The sequence below is a fragment of the Lagenorhynchus albirostris genome, chromosome 12 (assembly GCF_949774975.1).
Source record: "Lagenorhynchus albirostris chromosome 12, mLagAlb1.1, whole genome shotgun sequence".
Classification (NCBI taxonomy): Eukaryota; Metazoa; Chordata; class Mammalia; order Artiodactyla; family Delphinidae; genus Lagenorhynchus; species Lagenorhynchus albirostris.
Window position 1 is genome coordinate 56,609,661 of NC_083106.1, and position 17,754 is coordinate 56,627,414.

General features: G+C 33.6%; 1 protein-coding gene across 1 annotated transcript in view; it reads left to right on the forward strand.

The window, feature by feature from the left end:
* The window catches only part of ASCC3 (activating signal cointegrator 1 complex subunit 3), a 334,378-nt gene that overhangs the window by 83,487 nt on the left and 233,137 nt on the right, over positions 1–17,754 (forward strand). The window contains exons 11-12 of the mRNA XM_060167768.1: positions 14,814–15,014; positions 15,483–15,623. Coding sequence (XP_060023751.1) covers positions 14,814–15,014; positions 15,483–15,623 — 342 coding nt within the window. The remainder of the gene's footprint in view (positions 1–14,813; positions 15,015–15,482; positions 15,624–17,754) is intronic.

Consider the following 17,754-nt stretch of genomic DNA (forward strand, 5'->3'; position numbering starts at 1 on the left):
ATGAATTTAGCTTATAATGTGGGAATTTCAAGTGCTTTAGAAATGGACTTAGTCCATATCTTCCAACATATCTATGTATTGTGGTTACACAGGCCTATCATAAATAAACGAATATTGGGTATGATTGTATTGCTACTCACAGGTTTTCATTATTTGTCTCTGAAAATATGTACGGATTGGTTATCAGTCATCAGCAGTCATTTCTTGTACTCTTGATTGATGCAAGGCACTGTGCTATGGTGGGTACCAAAAGATTTAGAATTATGATCGTGCCTTTGAGGAACTTACTATCCCATTAGGCAAGTAGAACTGATGTTGAATTCTCAGCTTCACCATTCGCACATTTTGTGGTATGGATCAAGTTACGTAGCACATCTAAATTTGGTTCCTCATCGGACTATTTATTCTGAAAAGATTACATGAGTCAGCACACAGAATATGTGTAGCACTATCTGTGATATATTTTGGGAGATTAGCCACCCAAACTGCAGTATGATATTGCAATCCTGAAAAAGTTCAGGGCATACTTTGAATCTTTCTGTTAAGAGACACTGATAGGTGGAATTATTTTGGTATAAATAACTTTAAAATTCCTCAAAGATGAATACTGAACGTAATACAGAAGATAGCTTTAAATTAATAAAGATAAAGCACAGGAACTTGCATTTTTTTAGTTAATACTGTGCATTTCTTTAGGTACCTTATATCACATTATTTAACTTAATCACCTTGTATAAACACTGAAAACAAGAGGTTTTGGAGAGGACAAGTTTAAATTTGATCCAATGGTGCAAATATCCAAGAGTGACTAAATAAACGTAGGTAGGTCACCTTGCTTTTTGCATTCTCAACAAGCTCTTACATTCTTGATAAATTTCAGAGTTGTATGAAAATAATAATTATGTAATTTTGGGTAATTTTAAATGTATCAGAGGAAATCAATATATAAAGAAATCTTAATGAATTCTTAAGCAGTCTGCATAATATCATGTTTTATTGCATATCTTTCATGATTTCTTTAAATGTTTTGTTTATCCTTTAAATCTTTACATATTACACAAGAAGTTCAAGTAAAGCATTTATCTTACAGGGGGTCCCCTTACCTAACTTCTCCCTTCTAATTTGATACATGTTTAAACAAGTTTTTCTGAGTAAAATGTACTTTGTTCTTTCCAGAGTAGGTTGTGTTAAATTATGAAAAAATCAGATGACTAAGAAAACCTTAATCACTGTGTTGGGAGTGGGTAGGGAAGGTTGAGCTAACAGTTCTCAATCCTGTTTGTACTTGATAATCACCTGGGAGACTGTTAAGAAACGTCCAGATTACTGTTCCCCACATTAGCAAATAAATGAAGATCTCAAGGGTTGAGTCCTGAAAAATCTGTCATTTTTCAAAGCACCAATACTCCCTACTCCAAGTAGGAAGAACCTGTTCTCAAAGCATCAGCCGCCTCAGCACACCCTCAGCCGAGCTCCTCCCTAGCAGTCTTTGACTAGGTCCTTCCCCCACTCTTTTGGGTGGTGGGTTCAGTGTATTTGTAACGCCTCTTTTTTTTTTTTTTTAAATACTCATTTATTTATTTGGCCGTGCCGGGTCTTAGTTGCGACACGTGGGATCTTCATTGCCGCATGAGGGATCTTTTCGTTGAGGCATGCGGGATCTTTAGTTGTGGCATGTAGGATCTAGTTCCCTGAACAGGGATCGAACCCGGACCCCCTGCATTGGGAGCCTGGAGCCTTAGCCACTGGACCACCAGGAAGTCCCTGGAACCCTTCTATGTGAGCTTCAGATCTCATGAGGGGAATGAGCAGTAAATTTCAATTTAAGGAAGCCATTTATAAGTCCAGTTTACTGCTTGTTTCCCTAGTAAGGAAAATTCTGAGATCATCTCTTTAATGGGAATGAGTTAATGACATTAAATTGTGTTTTTAAAGTATTGGAAAATTTAAAAGGTACCAATTTAAATAGGCATTTATAAATTTTTGTTCTTCAGGAAGTCAGTACCAAGTATGTTATTAAGCATTGGAATGTTTGAATACACACGTGTGTGCACATTTGTATATTGAACTGACTATTCTAAATAAGTCATTAATACTTTCACTTATATAACACATTTTTGCTATATTATTATTACCTTACATTAAATGGATTCTTGGATTAAAATCTAATCTGTTAGATTAGTGAAAATAGCCTCTTATCCTTCAAAACAATTCATTTGATGAGGATTCTGTTAATATGAAATTTTCTTCTTTAAGGAGATATATATTTAAAATGACATCCTTGCTTTATTTAATTAGTTTTGGAAAGTTTAAAGTCATTTGTACTGTAAAAACATTTTAAATTAAGAAATTACCTATAATTTAAGAACTGTAACATTTTGTGAGCTTGACCGCATAAGTGCCCAGATACTTTACCTTCTTTAAAGATTTCAAGCAAGCTAGTGAAAGTAATTTACAAGTTAAGGTCAAAGCTGAAACCGGTTATTGCTACAAATATCAGCCAAGAAACTGAAAACGACATATTCTGTGTGGGACTTAACAGAATTTGACAGAGACTCTTTTGCCTCTATTTTATTGCTGTGGTTAGAAGTGCGGCTGTTTATTAGAAGGCAGGCCCCACAGTTTGGGTCAAAAAGACTATAATACCAATTAAATAATAGTGTCTTACATTTTTAAGATCTAACACTTAAAGTGACATCCTGGAAGGATATTTATAATATATACATGTCAGGATAAGTTTATCTCCCTTATGAAAATAATTGATTAACTTAGTAGAAAATGCCAGGTTCTTTATCTCTAATTTCTTTATCTCTAATTGCATCTGAAGTTTGTATATGTAATTGTAATACTGGTTTTGTGAATCAAGCCCTCGCTTATTCTGATGCTTCTGTCTAAACACAAGCAAACAAAACCTAGCCAAATCAAACTCATAAGTGAGGTTCAGTCATGTCTTTTGCTGTCTTCTTGTGCATTGGGAATGTGACTCTCGGCATAGCACGTTGGTGAAGGTGTTTCAGAAGGACATCTGACCTGCTGACTTGTTAAGAGTGTGCTGGTAGAAACCCACATGTGCAATCTTATGGTTCATTGGTGGACTTTGTTACTGTGCAGCCAGAATCTTGTTTGTCTTTTAAAATTCCCTCTTGAGGTTTTTTCTTCAGTTTTCTCAGCAGGTAAGCCTTAGCTCAAACCTGGGAATGAGGAGCGTACCTTACGCTTCCAAGAAGAGGTTAGTGCTCCTTTCTAACACCCATTATGCCTTAAGTCCTCAATTAAATCTAGCAGTGTTGCTATTATTCGTTTTTCTCTCCTTGTTTTCTTCTCTTCAAGGCCAGTAATACCTACTTATTTATCATTTTGTCATCAGGGAGTACAATATATTTAGAAGTCCCATTTGGTTGTTGTGAAATGGACTATTTTCAGGATGAGAGAATTTTTAGGAATTGACACTTAAGGGCATATTGAGTATTTTTGGTTACTCTTCTAAATGATGTAAATGCATTCCTTTAAATAATATGAAAGGATTATGAATTATGCATTGTGATTTCTTACTGCTTTTTTGTATGTAATGCAAATTGGCTCAGTTTCATTTTAGACAGTAACTAACTTACCTGTTTTTCACAAAATTTTACAATCTTATTTCCTTCAAAGACTTAACAGCAGATTACTCTCCTGAGGTCTTTTGTTGCTAAGACTTAATTTCCTCTACCCAGATTGTCTGGTTCAAAATGAATTAATATCATGAAACATTAAAACACACAACTCTTCAGTAAAGAGGAAATAATAGTGGCCATACACTGTCTTTCTTATCTCTTTTTTCTTTTTTTAATCTCTTAATTAACAGAATTCAGTAATATTTCAGTTTTCAAGTGGGAGTACAAATTGGAAATTTGGGGTTTGGTAAAGATGTAGAACTCTTTATATGACAATGAAAAACAGGGTGAATCAGTTACTTTATATTGACATAAAAACATTAGGTATTTATATCTGTCAAGAAAGAAATTATTATTACTTTTAATACATAAGACACCATACAGTAGGTCTTCTTCCCCTTTTGTTTTTCCTTAAGATAAATTTTTTTTTTATGTAAAGAGTAAAGCGTTTTTGTGAAGCTGATTATAAAATCTGTTCTATAAAAAAAGTAATATCTAAAATGTAATATCTAAACTTACAAAACAGAAGGTAAAACTTCCTTTATAATCCCAGATCCACTGGAACAGTTTGATGTATATCTTTCCATAATTTTTTTGTATTAACAGATTATATTTAATTATGTTACCGTTCTGTGGCATGTTATAAGCATATATATCTTCCTCATCCTATTTAACTACTGTAATTCATAAAGAATGCATCATGAATTACTGATCTCAGTCTATTTATGGACATTCAACTTGTATTAGTTTTTTTTATTATAAATAATATTTTAGCAGACATCTTTTTGCTTATTTATCTGACATTCTTGTTGTTAGTTTAACTTGGATACATTTTTGGAGGTAGAATTTTTAGGTTAAATGATATGCAAATTTATTAATGTTGATCATTTAAAAGCAATGTGTATGATGCATATGAAGATGTAAACATTACCAAGAATAATCAGTTTTTAAAAAATCTTAAACACCCAGATTAAAAAGTACTCTGACTCTATTTTGCATTTATTTGATTATTAGTATGGTCAGTATTTTCATTGACTTTATATTTTTATATTTATTTTTATAAAATTAAGTTACTTTGTTAAAAAATCAGCATAAGGAATAAAAGTGTAAAGTAATGAAATCAGTAAGCTTTACAAGTTTTTAACTTGGACTTTAAAATTTGAACTTTTGTTCCAGTCCTTGCTCGACTACTTACTGGCCATTTATCCTAGGGCAAACTCTCTAATCTCTCCATGCCACGTTTCCCCATCTGTAAAATAAAGGTAATAAGAAAGACCTACTTCGTGGGTTTTCTTTTGATGTTGAGAGAAATAATCCCCTTAAAGCATTTAAAGCAAAGCCTAGTGTGTAGTATGTGCTCAATTAGAAGTGGTAGCTAACTGGTACTATTATCATTAAATGGATTAGTGAACAACTTAATTGCCAACTTAAATAATAAGGAATATATTATCTTATGTGTTTATCTCTAATTAAGAGCATTAAAGATAACTTAACATTTTAGGTTTTGTTTTTATAATGTATTAGTCTACTGATCTGGCCACAGATCATCAGTTTGGGGTTGGCCGTCAGTGGAGTAGCGTGCCAGGTCTTCCCTGGTTCCGTTCCTTCAAAGGTTAGGGTGTGGACGTGTGTGGTAGCAGAGGTATAGTTGGGACCCAAGTAACAGACTCCTGGTGGTCCAGATTCACTTGCTTCGCCTTTAGCTCTTGAGGACAGAGAGTAAGTCCTCACAGCTTGGCACTTGGTAGGCAGAGTTCAGTGTACGATGAACGAATGGGAGGGTACGTTTTAGATAATGGCCAGGTGTGGTTTAGGCTTTGCAGTTAATAACAGGTCTGTACTTTTGTTGAAACCATAGAGTCCTAGGTGAGGTCCCAGCTCTAATGCTACAGGTATTGGATGTAGGAAGAGAACCTGCTGTTTCTTCTATTCCTAAACTTTTAATTGAGAGAAACCTTTGAGGAACTCAGCCTATTAAGACCAAAAAAGAGAATGTTGAGGAGGACAGTGAGTGGAGGGACATATGACTTAAATTGAATTACTCTTCTGAAGGTTTTTTAAATTACCTTTTTGTCTCTGGAGGGTAAAACTCTAGGAATAATAAGAACTTTTTAATATGAAATATTTTTGCAATACTTGAGAGCTCATTTAGGCATCTCCATTTAATCAGACAGATCTTTAGTTTTTCCGTTTTTTTAAGGAAGTCAGTTGTATATCTTTGTGTGTGTGTGTTTTACCTTTTTCTTTTTGCATAGGTATTATCACATTTTAAAAGCTAGAAATCTTTAAGTAGTGAAAAGTCTCATAATTTATCCTTGTCCCCTGTCTGCCCAGATCCTTATTTCAGTCTATTAAAAATCACAGTATTAGATTTTATGTATTCTCCCAGAATGTCTACAAGCAAATATAAACATATTTTAGTGTTAACTGTTAAATATATATAAACAGCAGATTCTTATTCCCTACTCCCCACCCCCACCATCTTTGAGAAAAGTAGCATATTATAATATGGGTATGCATCTTGCTTTTTTCAAATAACAAGATCTTTCCATCTTAGTGAATAGAATACCTTCCATGGCTGTTAAGTAGTTTGTGGTGTGGAACGTGGTTTGTGGGAAGAATTAGAGTGGTGGATTCCAGCATATAGAACTTGGACTGCCTATACCGAGCTGTGATCATCTCTGATTCTGAAATTTTGAACCTAAGGCACATGCTATCTAGAGCCAGAGGAAACTCAAACTGTGAAGATTATATAATGTATGTCTTTGGTATCTATATGATTTTTCCTAAATACATGCTGAAATTGATGTTTGCTGTTAGAATATTTAAAACTTAAGCTTATGATACATATACTAACTTGGAAGGGATGACATGATCCTTGCTTCATCTTAGATACCCAGTTAATGCATTTTAACTGACTGGCAGTATAAGTACCTACATTTGATTACTATAAACAGTTAGTGCAGTATGTGTAGTGTACATTTTTAAAATAAATTTATTTATTTATTTTTGACTGTGTTGGGTCTTTGTTACTGCACATGGGCTTTCTCTAGTTGTGGCGAGCGGGGGCTACTCTTCGTTGCGGTGCGCGGGCTTCTCATTGCAGTGGCTTCTCTTGTTGCAGAGCATGGGCTCTAAGCTCATGGACTTCAGTAGTTGTGGCGCATGGGCTCAGTAGTTGTGGCTTGCGGGCTCTAGAGCACAGCCTCAGTAGTTGTGGCACACAGGCTTAGTTGCTTCGTAGCGTGTGGGATCTTCCCGGACCAGGGATCGAACCCGTGTCCCCTGCATTGGCAGGCGGATTCTTAACCACTGCGCCACCTGGGAAGCCCCTAGTGTACATTTTTGTTCTTCCAGGTAAATAGTATCATCCAGATTATTTTTTAAAAATAAAGCGTGCATTTGGTAACGGCCTGTGTAGCTAGTGTTTGATAAAGTATATCAGAAACATATTTTCTATGGGATTGCATATATGAGTCATGTCATTTCTGTAAGATTAGTAGTCTGATGAATCTGAAATATACATAGACAAGTGGATTTAGGATGAAACTTGTAACGTTTTCATCTACTGATTATGATGTTTTGAAAATGCTTAGTTAAAACTAATTAAAAGGGAAAATGGTACATATTTCAAATGACTGTGCTAAACATAAAGCCTTTATGATAAATTAGCCATGATACTCATTTTTCTATTTAAGAGCAAATACTAAGATGCTAAGAAAAATAATTGCAGTTCAATTTTGTATATTCATTCATGTATAAAATGAACACCTGTGTTTCTTCTAAGTTAGAAGAATATCAAATATTTGGAAGCAATGATTGTTAGTGCCATTTAATTAGACATTAGTGTATGTATGAAATATAAATAAAACAATGAATATTATTACTACATAGTTCTAAATTTAAGTAAAATAGAGTTTTGATATAGTCACACTTTTTCTTCCTCTTTAATCTTTTGTTTTCTTAAGATATTCGTGAATATAATTTGAATATTATATCAATACAAGAAATTCCTTATGCTCAGTGAACTTTAACTTAATTATCTCATGTTCTAGTAGCTCACAAACATAACTTGAAACATACTGAATCCTCTAGTGATATTTTTTAATACTGTTAAAGTTGCTGCCTGTACACATTCCTTTTATTTTTTTTGCCAACAAGTTTATTTTGAAAATTATTTCATCCATTTTTCTAAATTTAAAATGAAAAACAAAAATAAACTTTGGGGGGAGGGGGCAGAATGTGGGCTGTGGAAGTAATTTATAAATTTTTGTAGGGGTTTGCTTTTTTTTTGGTAACTTGTTTCTCATCAGCATATTCTGTTGCTAGTAAAGACTATATATATGCAACAGTAATTTAAGGAATCTTTTGCAATGGTTTTTAAATGAATGTCGAGACTTTTTAATTGGCAAACTGAATCATTGTATGGTAGTATTTTAGACGGTATATTTGGTGGTAATTTGTGTTTGGAGCTAAGACAAACTCAGTTCAGGTTTCATCTCTTCCACAGTTTACTAGCAGTGTGGACTCGGGTGAGTTGTTTAACTTTTCTAGGCCTTAGTTTCCTCCACTACCCTATATTCTTTCAGGAAAATCTTTAGAGGTAGGTGAGTCTCTATGGTAGTCCCGTCTTCATAGTCTGGTCATAACCTACTTTTCCATCTTCATTATCTCTGCTTCCCCTTCCTCCCATCTCTGTCACACAACTACTAACTTTTAACTAGTTCCAGGTGTTTTTCTAATAACTCAGTTCCTTCTACCTGAAAAAGCATCCTTCTTAGTGACGCTCTCTCCCCTCAGATAGCTCAACATATAGTCCATGTCTTTATTATAGACAACTGAAATGACGTAATATAATTTTATCACCTTTTTTCCCCCTTAAACCACAAGCTAAATATTCTAAGGATCATTTTAGACACTGTCTTACTTTTGTTAAGAGAAGAAATATTTATACTGACATAAATTCTTAGTATAGTAATATTTATACAAGTGATCAGTAAATGATTGTTGAATTGAATAGAATGTTATAAACCTCCATGTGTAATAGGTTTGTTTGTGAGTATATTCTTCTAATGCCTTAGTTTGCTTCTTGATTGAACTGTAACCTTTAGGAACAAAAGAAATGTTTCTTATTCAAGATTGAATATAGGTTTTTTCTGGAACTGCTACATATTTTGCTTAGATCCAGTTTACTCTTCCTTTGGAAGATATTGTGAATGAAGTGTGTATCTTTTTAAGATTTTTAAGACTTTTTCCCTCATTTATTCAACTGATTTATCAATCAGTGAAAATTTATTTAGAGACCTATTATGTTCCTGGCAATTGGTTAGGTACTATGGTAATGCAGAGAGTAGTAAAACTGAATCCTTAGTTTAAATCCAGTGGGCCGGATATACATATAAATAAATCATTTCAGTGTTTGTGGTTAAGGGCCATAATGGCAATATATATATAAAGGGGGTGGTGTGAATGTCCAGCTGCTGAGAGAAATGGGAGTTCCCTAAATCTTTTGAAATATGGCAGAGTATAAATGCATAAATATATTAATTGTGTATGGAATTGGAGGGGACCAGAGATTACATTTGAACTTGAACTTGAATGATAATGAAGAGCTTCTCAATGCTGGGAAAGGTATTATAGGTTGTGCAAAGGCACAAAGAATGTCCAGAGAATAGTATGTATAGATGGCAGTAGTGGAAGATAATAACAAGGGTTCACATTTTGAAGGGTTCTATTTGCTATACCTTCTGTGCCTTGAAAGATCTTGTATGCTACATACCCTGTATAGTTAAAATGGACAGTGAGAAGTCTCAGAAAATCTTCAAGCTGGAATGTGACATGATCAGATTTATAGTTTAGGAATAGTGGACTTCTGTCATGAGTCTATAAAGACTGGAAATTGTAGGATTCACTTACCATAGTATTTTAGAAGCTTCATATAAAAACAAAGATGATATATGACAGTGATGATAATAGATGCTATTAATTTATTTCAACACAGTTGCAAGTACCTACACTATGTATGGTTTATACTATATGGTTTATAAACATTAGCAATTAAAGACTATGATTCTGAAGTTACACTATCTTCGAATCCTAACTTCACCATTTATAGCTGTGTGAACTTAAGTCTTTTGAAATCTCTGTTTCCCCATCTGTAAAATAATCTGGTATGGTTATTACAAATAATTAGGATATTCATATGAAGGATTTACCCTGTGATTGGCTCATAATAAGAACTCTGTAATTGTTGGCTATTTTTATTATTTTTTTAATTTCCTTGTGTGATAGTATAACCTTATTTTACAGATGAGGAAATAGAACTCAGAGGTGTTAATTATGTTCTAAGTTACATTGCAAATACAAAGCCAATCTTTTGACCTGGGCCTCTGACCCTAAGCCTCGTGTTCTGAAAAATGTGCTGCACTGCCAGTCCAAGGCTGAGTCATCAGCAGAGATCGATGAGAAAGTATCGCTGGTACTCTCAAGGTGTTTAATCGGTCTGCCCAAGAGTTTCTAGGCCCTAGAGATACTACTCTGATATCTTCAAGGTGTGTGTATCCAAATGAAGGCATAAGTGGATATAACAGATAAGTCTATAAAATTATTTTTAATTTTAAAAAGACAGCTTTATTGAGGTATACTTGACATACAATAAACCATATATATTTAAAGTGAAAATTTGATAAGTTAGAGTATGTAAACACATGTGAAACCATCACCACAATCAAGATAGTGAACATAACGGTCACTTTCAAAAGGTGTTTCGTGCCCCCTGCAAGCCCTCCGATCTCTCCCTCCACCCACCTCCCTACCCCCAAGCATCAACTAATCTGCTTTCTGTCACTATAGATTAGTTTGTATTTTCTAGATTTCTATATAAATGTAACCATGCAGTATGTATTCCTTTTTTTGTCTGGCTTCTTTCATTCAACAATCATTTTGAGATTCATCCTTATTTTACATGTTTCAGTGATTCATTCCTTCTTATCACTGAGTAGTATCCCACTGTATGAATGTGCTACATTGTATTTATCCATTCATCTTTTGATGGACATATGAGTTGTTTCTAGTCTTAGCCTATTACAGATAAAGCTGCTATGGACACTTGTTTACAAGTTTTTGTACGTACATATACTTTTTTTTTTTTTCTCTTGGGTAAAACCTAGAAGTGGTATGGCTGGATCACGTGAAGTGTATGTTTAACATTTTAAAAATTAAGTGCCAGTTCCTTCACGTCCCCACCAACACTTGCAATAAGCATTTAAAAAATTTTGAGGCATTTTAATAGGTGTATAGTGTTATCTCATTGTGGTTTTAACTTTCAATTCCCTAATGACTCACGGTGTTGAACATCTTTTTTGTGTGCTTATTGCCATCCGCATACTTTCTTTGGTGAAGTGACTGTTCAAATCTTTTGACCATTTAAAAAATTGGATTGTGTGTTTTCTTATCATTGTGTTTGGAGAATTCTTTATATATTCTGGATGCAAGTCCTTTAGCACTTGTAAGCTTCACAGAGATATTCTCCTGTGCTGTGGCTTCTTCTTTCATTTTCTTAACATTATCTTGAAGACTATAAGTTTTTCGTTTTGCTTAAGTCCAGTTTATCAATTTGTTTGTTTATAGATTATGCTGTGTTTAAGAAATCTTGGCCTAACTCAGGACCACAGAAAATTTATCTTTTATTTTCTTGAACACGTTTTATAGTTTTAAGTTTCATTTTAGGTCAGTGATCCATTCTGAGTTAACTTTTGTATATGGTAGGAGGTATGGATCCAAGTTTATTTTTTGCATGTGGCTATCCATTTATTCCAGCATCATTTATTGAAAATGCTATCCTTTGTCATTTGCATTGCCTTTGAGCCTTTGTCAAAAATCAGCCATCCGTATATGTGAGGGTTTCTTTGTGGATTCCTTATTCTGTTCCTCGATCTATTTATCTTTATGCCAATACCATGCTGTTTTGATTTCTCTAGTTTTTTAATAATCCTTGAAATCAGGTAGTTTTAGCTCTCTTACATTGTTCTTTTGTTTCACAGTTGTTTTGTCTCTTCTAGATCCTCTGTGTTTCCATATGGATTTTAGAACCAGCTTGTTAATTTCTATAGAAAAGCCTGCTGAGATATTGAATTGGATTTGCACTGAATCTATATATCAATTTGGGAAGAACTGACATCTTTCATAGATTTTTTTTCATTCTGTTAGCAAAATTACATAGTTTTTAGTACATAAGTGTTTCCTATCTCTTAAATTTTTTATAATTTTGATGCTATTGTAATTGATTTTTAAAAATTTTTTACTTTCAGACTTTTCATTGATAGTATACAGAAATATAATTTTAAAAAAATGCTGGTCATGTGTCCTCCAACCTTCTTAAATTCACTTATTAGTGTTAGGAGATTTTTTGTAGATTCCATCAGATTTTTGCCTAGGAAATCATGTCATCTCTAAATAAAGACAGTTTTTCTTCTTCCTTTCCTATATGAATGCCTTTATTTTTAAATTAAAAAATAATTTTTTTTTCCTGGATTGCACTGACTGGAACCTATAGTACTATGATAAGTGGTGAGTATAACATATAGTATGGCGTTAAGTGGTGAGTGTAATATCTTGTTCTTGATTTTAGGGGAAAGCATTTAGTCTTTAACCATTAAGTATAGTATGAGCTGTAGGGTTTTTTTAGATATCCTTTGACAGTTTGAGGAATTCCCTTCTATTTCTAGTTTGCTGAGACATTGTTTTTCTTTTTGGTTGGGAATGGGTGTAGGATTTTGTCAAGTTATTTTTCTACATCTATTGAGATGATCATATGGCTTTTCCATTATAGTGTATTATTATGGTGAATTACATTGAGTTTGAATGTTAAACTAACCCTGCATTCCTGTGATAATCCCCACTTGGTAATGATATAGTATTATGTTGTAGAATTCGATATACTAAAGTTTTGTTTATAATTTTTTTCTATGTTCATAAAGGATATTGGTCTGCAGTTTTATTTTGTCTGGTTTTGGTATTAGGGGAAAGCTTGCCTCATAGAATGATTTGGAAAGTATTCTCTCCTCTGCAGTTTTTCTGAACAGTCTAAAACTCCATGAAAAATTGGTGTTATTTCCTCATTAAATGTTAGGTAGAATTTACCAGTGAAACTGTTTGGGCCTAGAGTTTTCTTTGTGGGAAGGATTTTAACTTCAGCCTTAATTTCTGTAACAGATACAGAGTTATTTAAGTTGTATATTTCTTCATGAATGAGCTTTGGTAATTTGTGTCTTTTAAGAAAGTTGTCCATCTGATCTAAATGGTCAAATTCATTGGCATAAAGTCATTTATAATATTCCCTTATATTATTTTAATATCTGCAGCATCTGTAGTGATGCCATCCTTCTCATTCTTGGCATTAGTAATTTGTGTCTTCTCTTTTTTTTTGGCCACACCACGTAGCTTGTGGGATCTTAGTTCCCCAACCAGGGATTGAACCCAGGACCTCGGCAGTGAGAGTGTAGAGTCCTAACCACTGGACTGCTAGGGAATTCCCTGTCTTCTCTCTTTTTTTCCTGATCAGTCTGGCTTAGGGATTAATCAATTTTATTGATCTCAAAGAATAAGCTTTTCTGTTTTCATTTCATTGATATCTACTTTGATCTTTATTATTTCTTTTATTCTGTTTTACTTCGGTTTTAATTTTTCCTTTTTCTAATATCTTATTTTGAAAGATGAAGTCATTCATTTGAAACCTTTCCTCTTTTTTCATATAGGTGGCTAGTGCTATATATTTTTCCTTGAATAGTGCTTTAGCAGCATCCACAAATTCTCATACGTTGAGTTTTCGTTTTCTTCAGTTAAGAATAGTTAATTTCCCTTTTGAGTCCTTCTTTCATCCATGGGTTATTTAAGAAGAACGTTATTTAGTTCCAAATATTTGTATATTTTCTAAGGATATTTCTAGTAAGGATTTCTAATTTAACTCCATTGTGATCAGGGAATATATTTTGTATGTATTGCTTCCTTTTCAATTTATTAAGACTTGTTTTATGGCCCAGAATATGGCATATATATATATATATATATATATATCTCTTGTTAAATGTTCCATGAACAATCGAGGAGAATTATTGTTAGATGAATAAATGTCAGTCAGGTCAAATTGGTTGATAGTGCTGTTCAAATCTATTGTAGCCTTGCTGATTTTCACACCTACTTGACTTATCAGTTCTTGGAGAAGGATGTTGAAATCTCTGACTGAAATTGCAGATTTGCCTATTTCCCTTTGCATGTCTGTCAGTTTTTGCTTCATGTGTTTTGAAGATCTGTTATTGGGTATATAAACATTTAGGATTGAATGATCTTCTTCATGAAATGACTGGGTCTCTATTCCTGGTAATATTCTTGGCTTTTAAATCAATTTTTTTCTGGCATTAATATAGCTATTCCAGTTTCCTGCCATTAATTCCATCCAGTGTTTTGTTTACTCTCAGACATTGTAGTTTTCATCTCTAAAGACTTTTCGTATAGAAGATCTTAGGAAAAATTAATTAACCACTCTGTGTCTTTAATTTCTTCTCTATTAAAAGGACATAATAATGGTACCTATACTATAGAATTGTTTTGAGGATTAAATAAATAAATATATGAAAGTGCTTACAATTGCATGTGTCACAGTGTAAGTTCTGAACAGACATAATCTACAGCTGTTATTCCTACTCTTAAGGATGCCTTTTCAAAAAAGTATCTTTAAAAATCCATAACATATTGAAACAGAATTTCTTATTGATTTATATCCCCAGGAATTTTCTTGTTTGCACTTTCATTTGTTATCCTCAATCTAAATAAACTAGGCTATCATCATATGAAATCAAAAGATACCTGTTTAATTTTGTTTCATTACATTATTATCATGGTTTTGTACTTAGGATTGTGTACAAAGATACAGGTATAGTCTCATTATCATATTTTTCAAATTTAGTGGGTTACAATTCCCAAGTGCATTAGAATTGTACAATAGTTGTGAGTTGTCAACTGTGCACACTTAGTTTAAATACAGGACACATTGAGAGACTAAACAAATTAGTCATTTGGTTTTTTATCACTAAAAATTTGCATTTAATGTTTTGTATGAGACCTTCACGTATTATCATTTATAGTGGGTCATGTCGTTTTTAGATTGGACAGCTGGCTTTTAAAGGGATGAGAAGACTCAATAGAATCCAGTCAATTGTGTTTGAGACTGCCTACAACACCAATGAGAACATGCTGATTTGTGCCCCTACTGGAGCTGGAAAGACCAACATTGCAATGCTTACAGTTTTGCATGAAATTCGCCAGCATTTTCAACAAGGTGTTATCAGAAAGAATGAATTTAAGGTAGGAAATTAACAAGTCCGACAACAGCTTCTTCTTTTTTTTTTTTTTTTCCCGACAACAGCTTTTTAAATTGTAAAATTTAAAATCATTTTGCAGTTGTACATGTTACATGAGATCTGGAAGTTTTTAAGGATATTATACATGAAGTCATGTAAAGAATGCTGCATGATTTACTTCATTACTTTTAGGCAATCCCTATTTGTGTTATGAAAATCCCACTACCCCTGTGAAAACTATGAAAGGCACTTAGCTTTGAAGCACCAGTTTTCAAAGTGATAAGACTATATCAACAAATTCCATTGTCCTGTAAACAGCTGCACACTTATACAACAAAGATAAGTACTTTTCATATATCACTATTAAGATTTTTCGCCCTAAGTGGCTAGAATCATATTTCACAATAAATAGTGACTTGTATTGACGTTGTAGTTTTTGCTCATTCATCAAGCTAGTGTTTCTTTGGCGCAGATTGTATATGTTGCTCCAATGAAAGCGTTGGCAGCTGAAATGACAAATTACTTCAGCAAACGTCTAGAGCCACTGGGCATCATTGTGAAAGAATTGACTGGTGATATGCAGTTGTCAAAAAGTGAAATTTTACGAACTCAGGTATGTTGTATACTTAGATTTTTGTTGTTGTTGCTTAATACCATTCTTTTTTTTTTTCCAAGCAATTGTTAAACAACTATACCTTAAGTAACTATAAAACATAATACGAATGTGACATGGTGAACTTCTTTTTTTGTAACCACAGCCTATCCTCTACAGAAGAGGTTTTTGCTGGTGCTTTGTTCTATTATAGCCCTTCTAATAACTTCCATGATTCTTGCCATATCTTGAATATTGTTAGATTCCTGGTGTAGATTTTAAGTCATTGATAGTAAATGTTGATCTTTTAAAACAATAGGCAATGAGGATTTTCATAAGACCAGACTTCAGTTTTAAGAACAGGAAAATGTATCTTTATACTTTATATGTTATAGATCTTTAAAGGATCCCACTAGCATTCTAAAGTATTCCATAAGGATGGTTTAACGTATATAAAAAAGTTTTTAGTCATTCTGTATTTTAGCAAATAGGAAGCTACTAAATCTTACACTGTATATAGCACTATATTAGGTGAAATGTATGACAAGCAGGGCATTTAAGATACCGTTCCTGCCTTCAAGGATCTTATGACTGAGTAGAGAAAAACTACATTAGAACTACAACTAGATTATCATTAATGGATGCAACATGTAAGTAGGTGATGTTCATAGTGCTTGTAAAAAATAAAATAATGTATAACCAGATATTAATGGGACAATTCAGGGGAGTTTAATGGAAAATAGATGATGTAGCTTTTGAAACAATGACTAGACATGTGATTTGAGGGGCTTCCCTGGTGGCGCAGTGGTTGAGAGTCCGCCTGCCAATGCAGGGGACACGGGTTCATGCCCCGGTCCAGGAAGATCCCACATGCCGCGGAGCGGCTGGGCCCGTGAGCCATGGCCGCTGAGCCTGCAGGTCCAGAGCCTGTGCTCCGCAATGGGAGAGGCCATAGCAGTGAGAGGCCTGCGTAATGCAAAAAAAAGAAAAAAAATGTGATTTGAGGGTACCTTCATTTCCTAGGGCTGCCATAACAAATTATCACAAACTTTGTGGCTTAAAATAACAGACACTTAATTCTCTCACAGTTCTGGAGGTCAGAAGTCTGAAATCAGGGTGGCGGTAGGATTTAGTTGCTTCTGGAGGCTCTGATAGAGTATCCTTTTCGCATCTCTCTCCTAGTTTTTGGTGGCTGCTGGCAGTCTGTACACACATCACCCCAGTCTCTGCCTCAGTCCTCACATAGACTTTTTCCCTGCATTGTCCTTTCCCCTAATTTTCTAAGAACACTATTTTTAGATTTAGGATCCACCCTAATACATATGATCTTATCTGCAGGTCCTTACCTTAATTATGTCCGTAAAGATCCTTTTTCCAAATAAGGTTACAGCCACAATTTCTGGGTAGACATGTGTTTTGGGATGCCACCATTCAATCCATGACAATGGGTATGCCAGGTATACTGAACCACAAAGCAAGGAAAAAAATCAGGTTCCAGTTAAATGTATTTTGGACTTGATAAGGATAGAGTGCATTATAATAAACATTTCAGTCAGTTTTACCAGTTATTCTTAAGTTTGCCTTTCATAGACACTATTTTTTTCATAGACACTCTTGAAAAATCAACTCTTAATATTTATATACAGGCATGTTCATTGTAGTATTTTTAAAAAATATAAAACAGAAAGAGTAAGAAGAAATTAAATATCTATGAATAGAAGACTAGTTAAACAATATGAAATTTCACTTGATAAAATAAAATATTCCTTAAAATGATGTTTTCTGGGAATTTTTAATGGCCTTAGAAAGTGAAGTTTAGAAAAAAATACAGGAACAGCTCTTTATGTTAATACAATTATGTATTCTATGCAATAACCAAAACGCTATCAGGAGGAATAATTATAGTAGTTATGTCTGGTGGTAGGATTATGGAAGATTTTTTCCCCACTTTTTCTACTGTAAGACTGTGTTAATGTTATAATCTAAAAAATAAGCATAATTTTTATTTTACTCTAGGAATCATTGTTTTATTCAGCATAATTATTTTTCTTCGATATAGTTGTTTCATAAGCTATCACCCAATTACCTAATTTTTTGATAAAGGCTAGGGAAAGGAAACTAAAATTTATGGGACACCAGCTAGCATGATGCT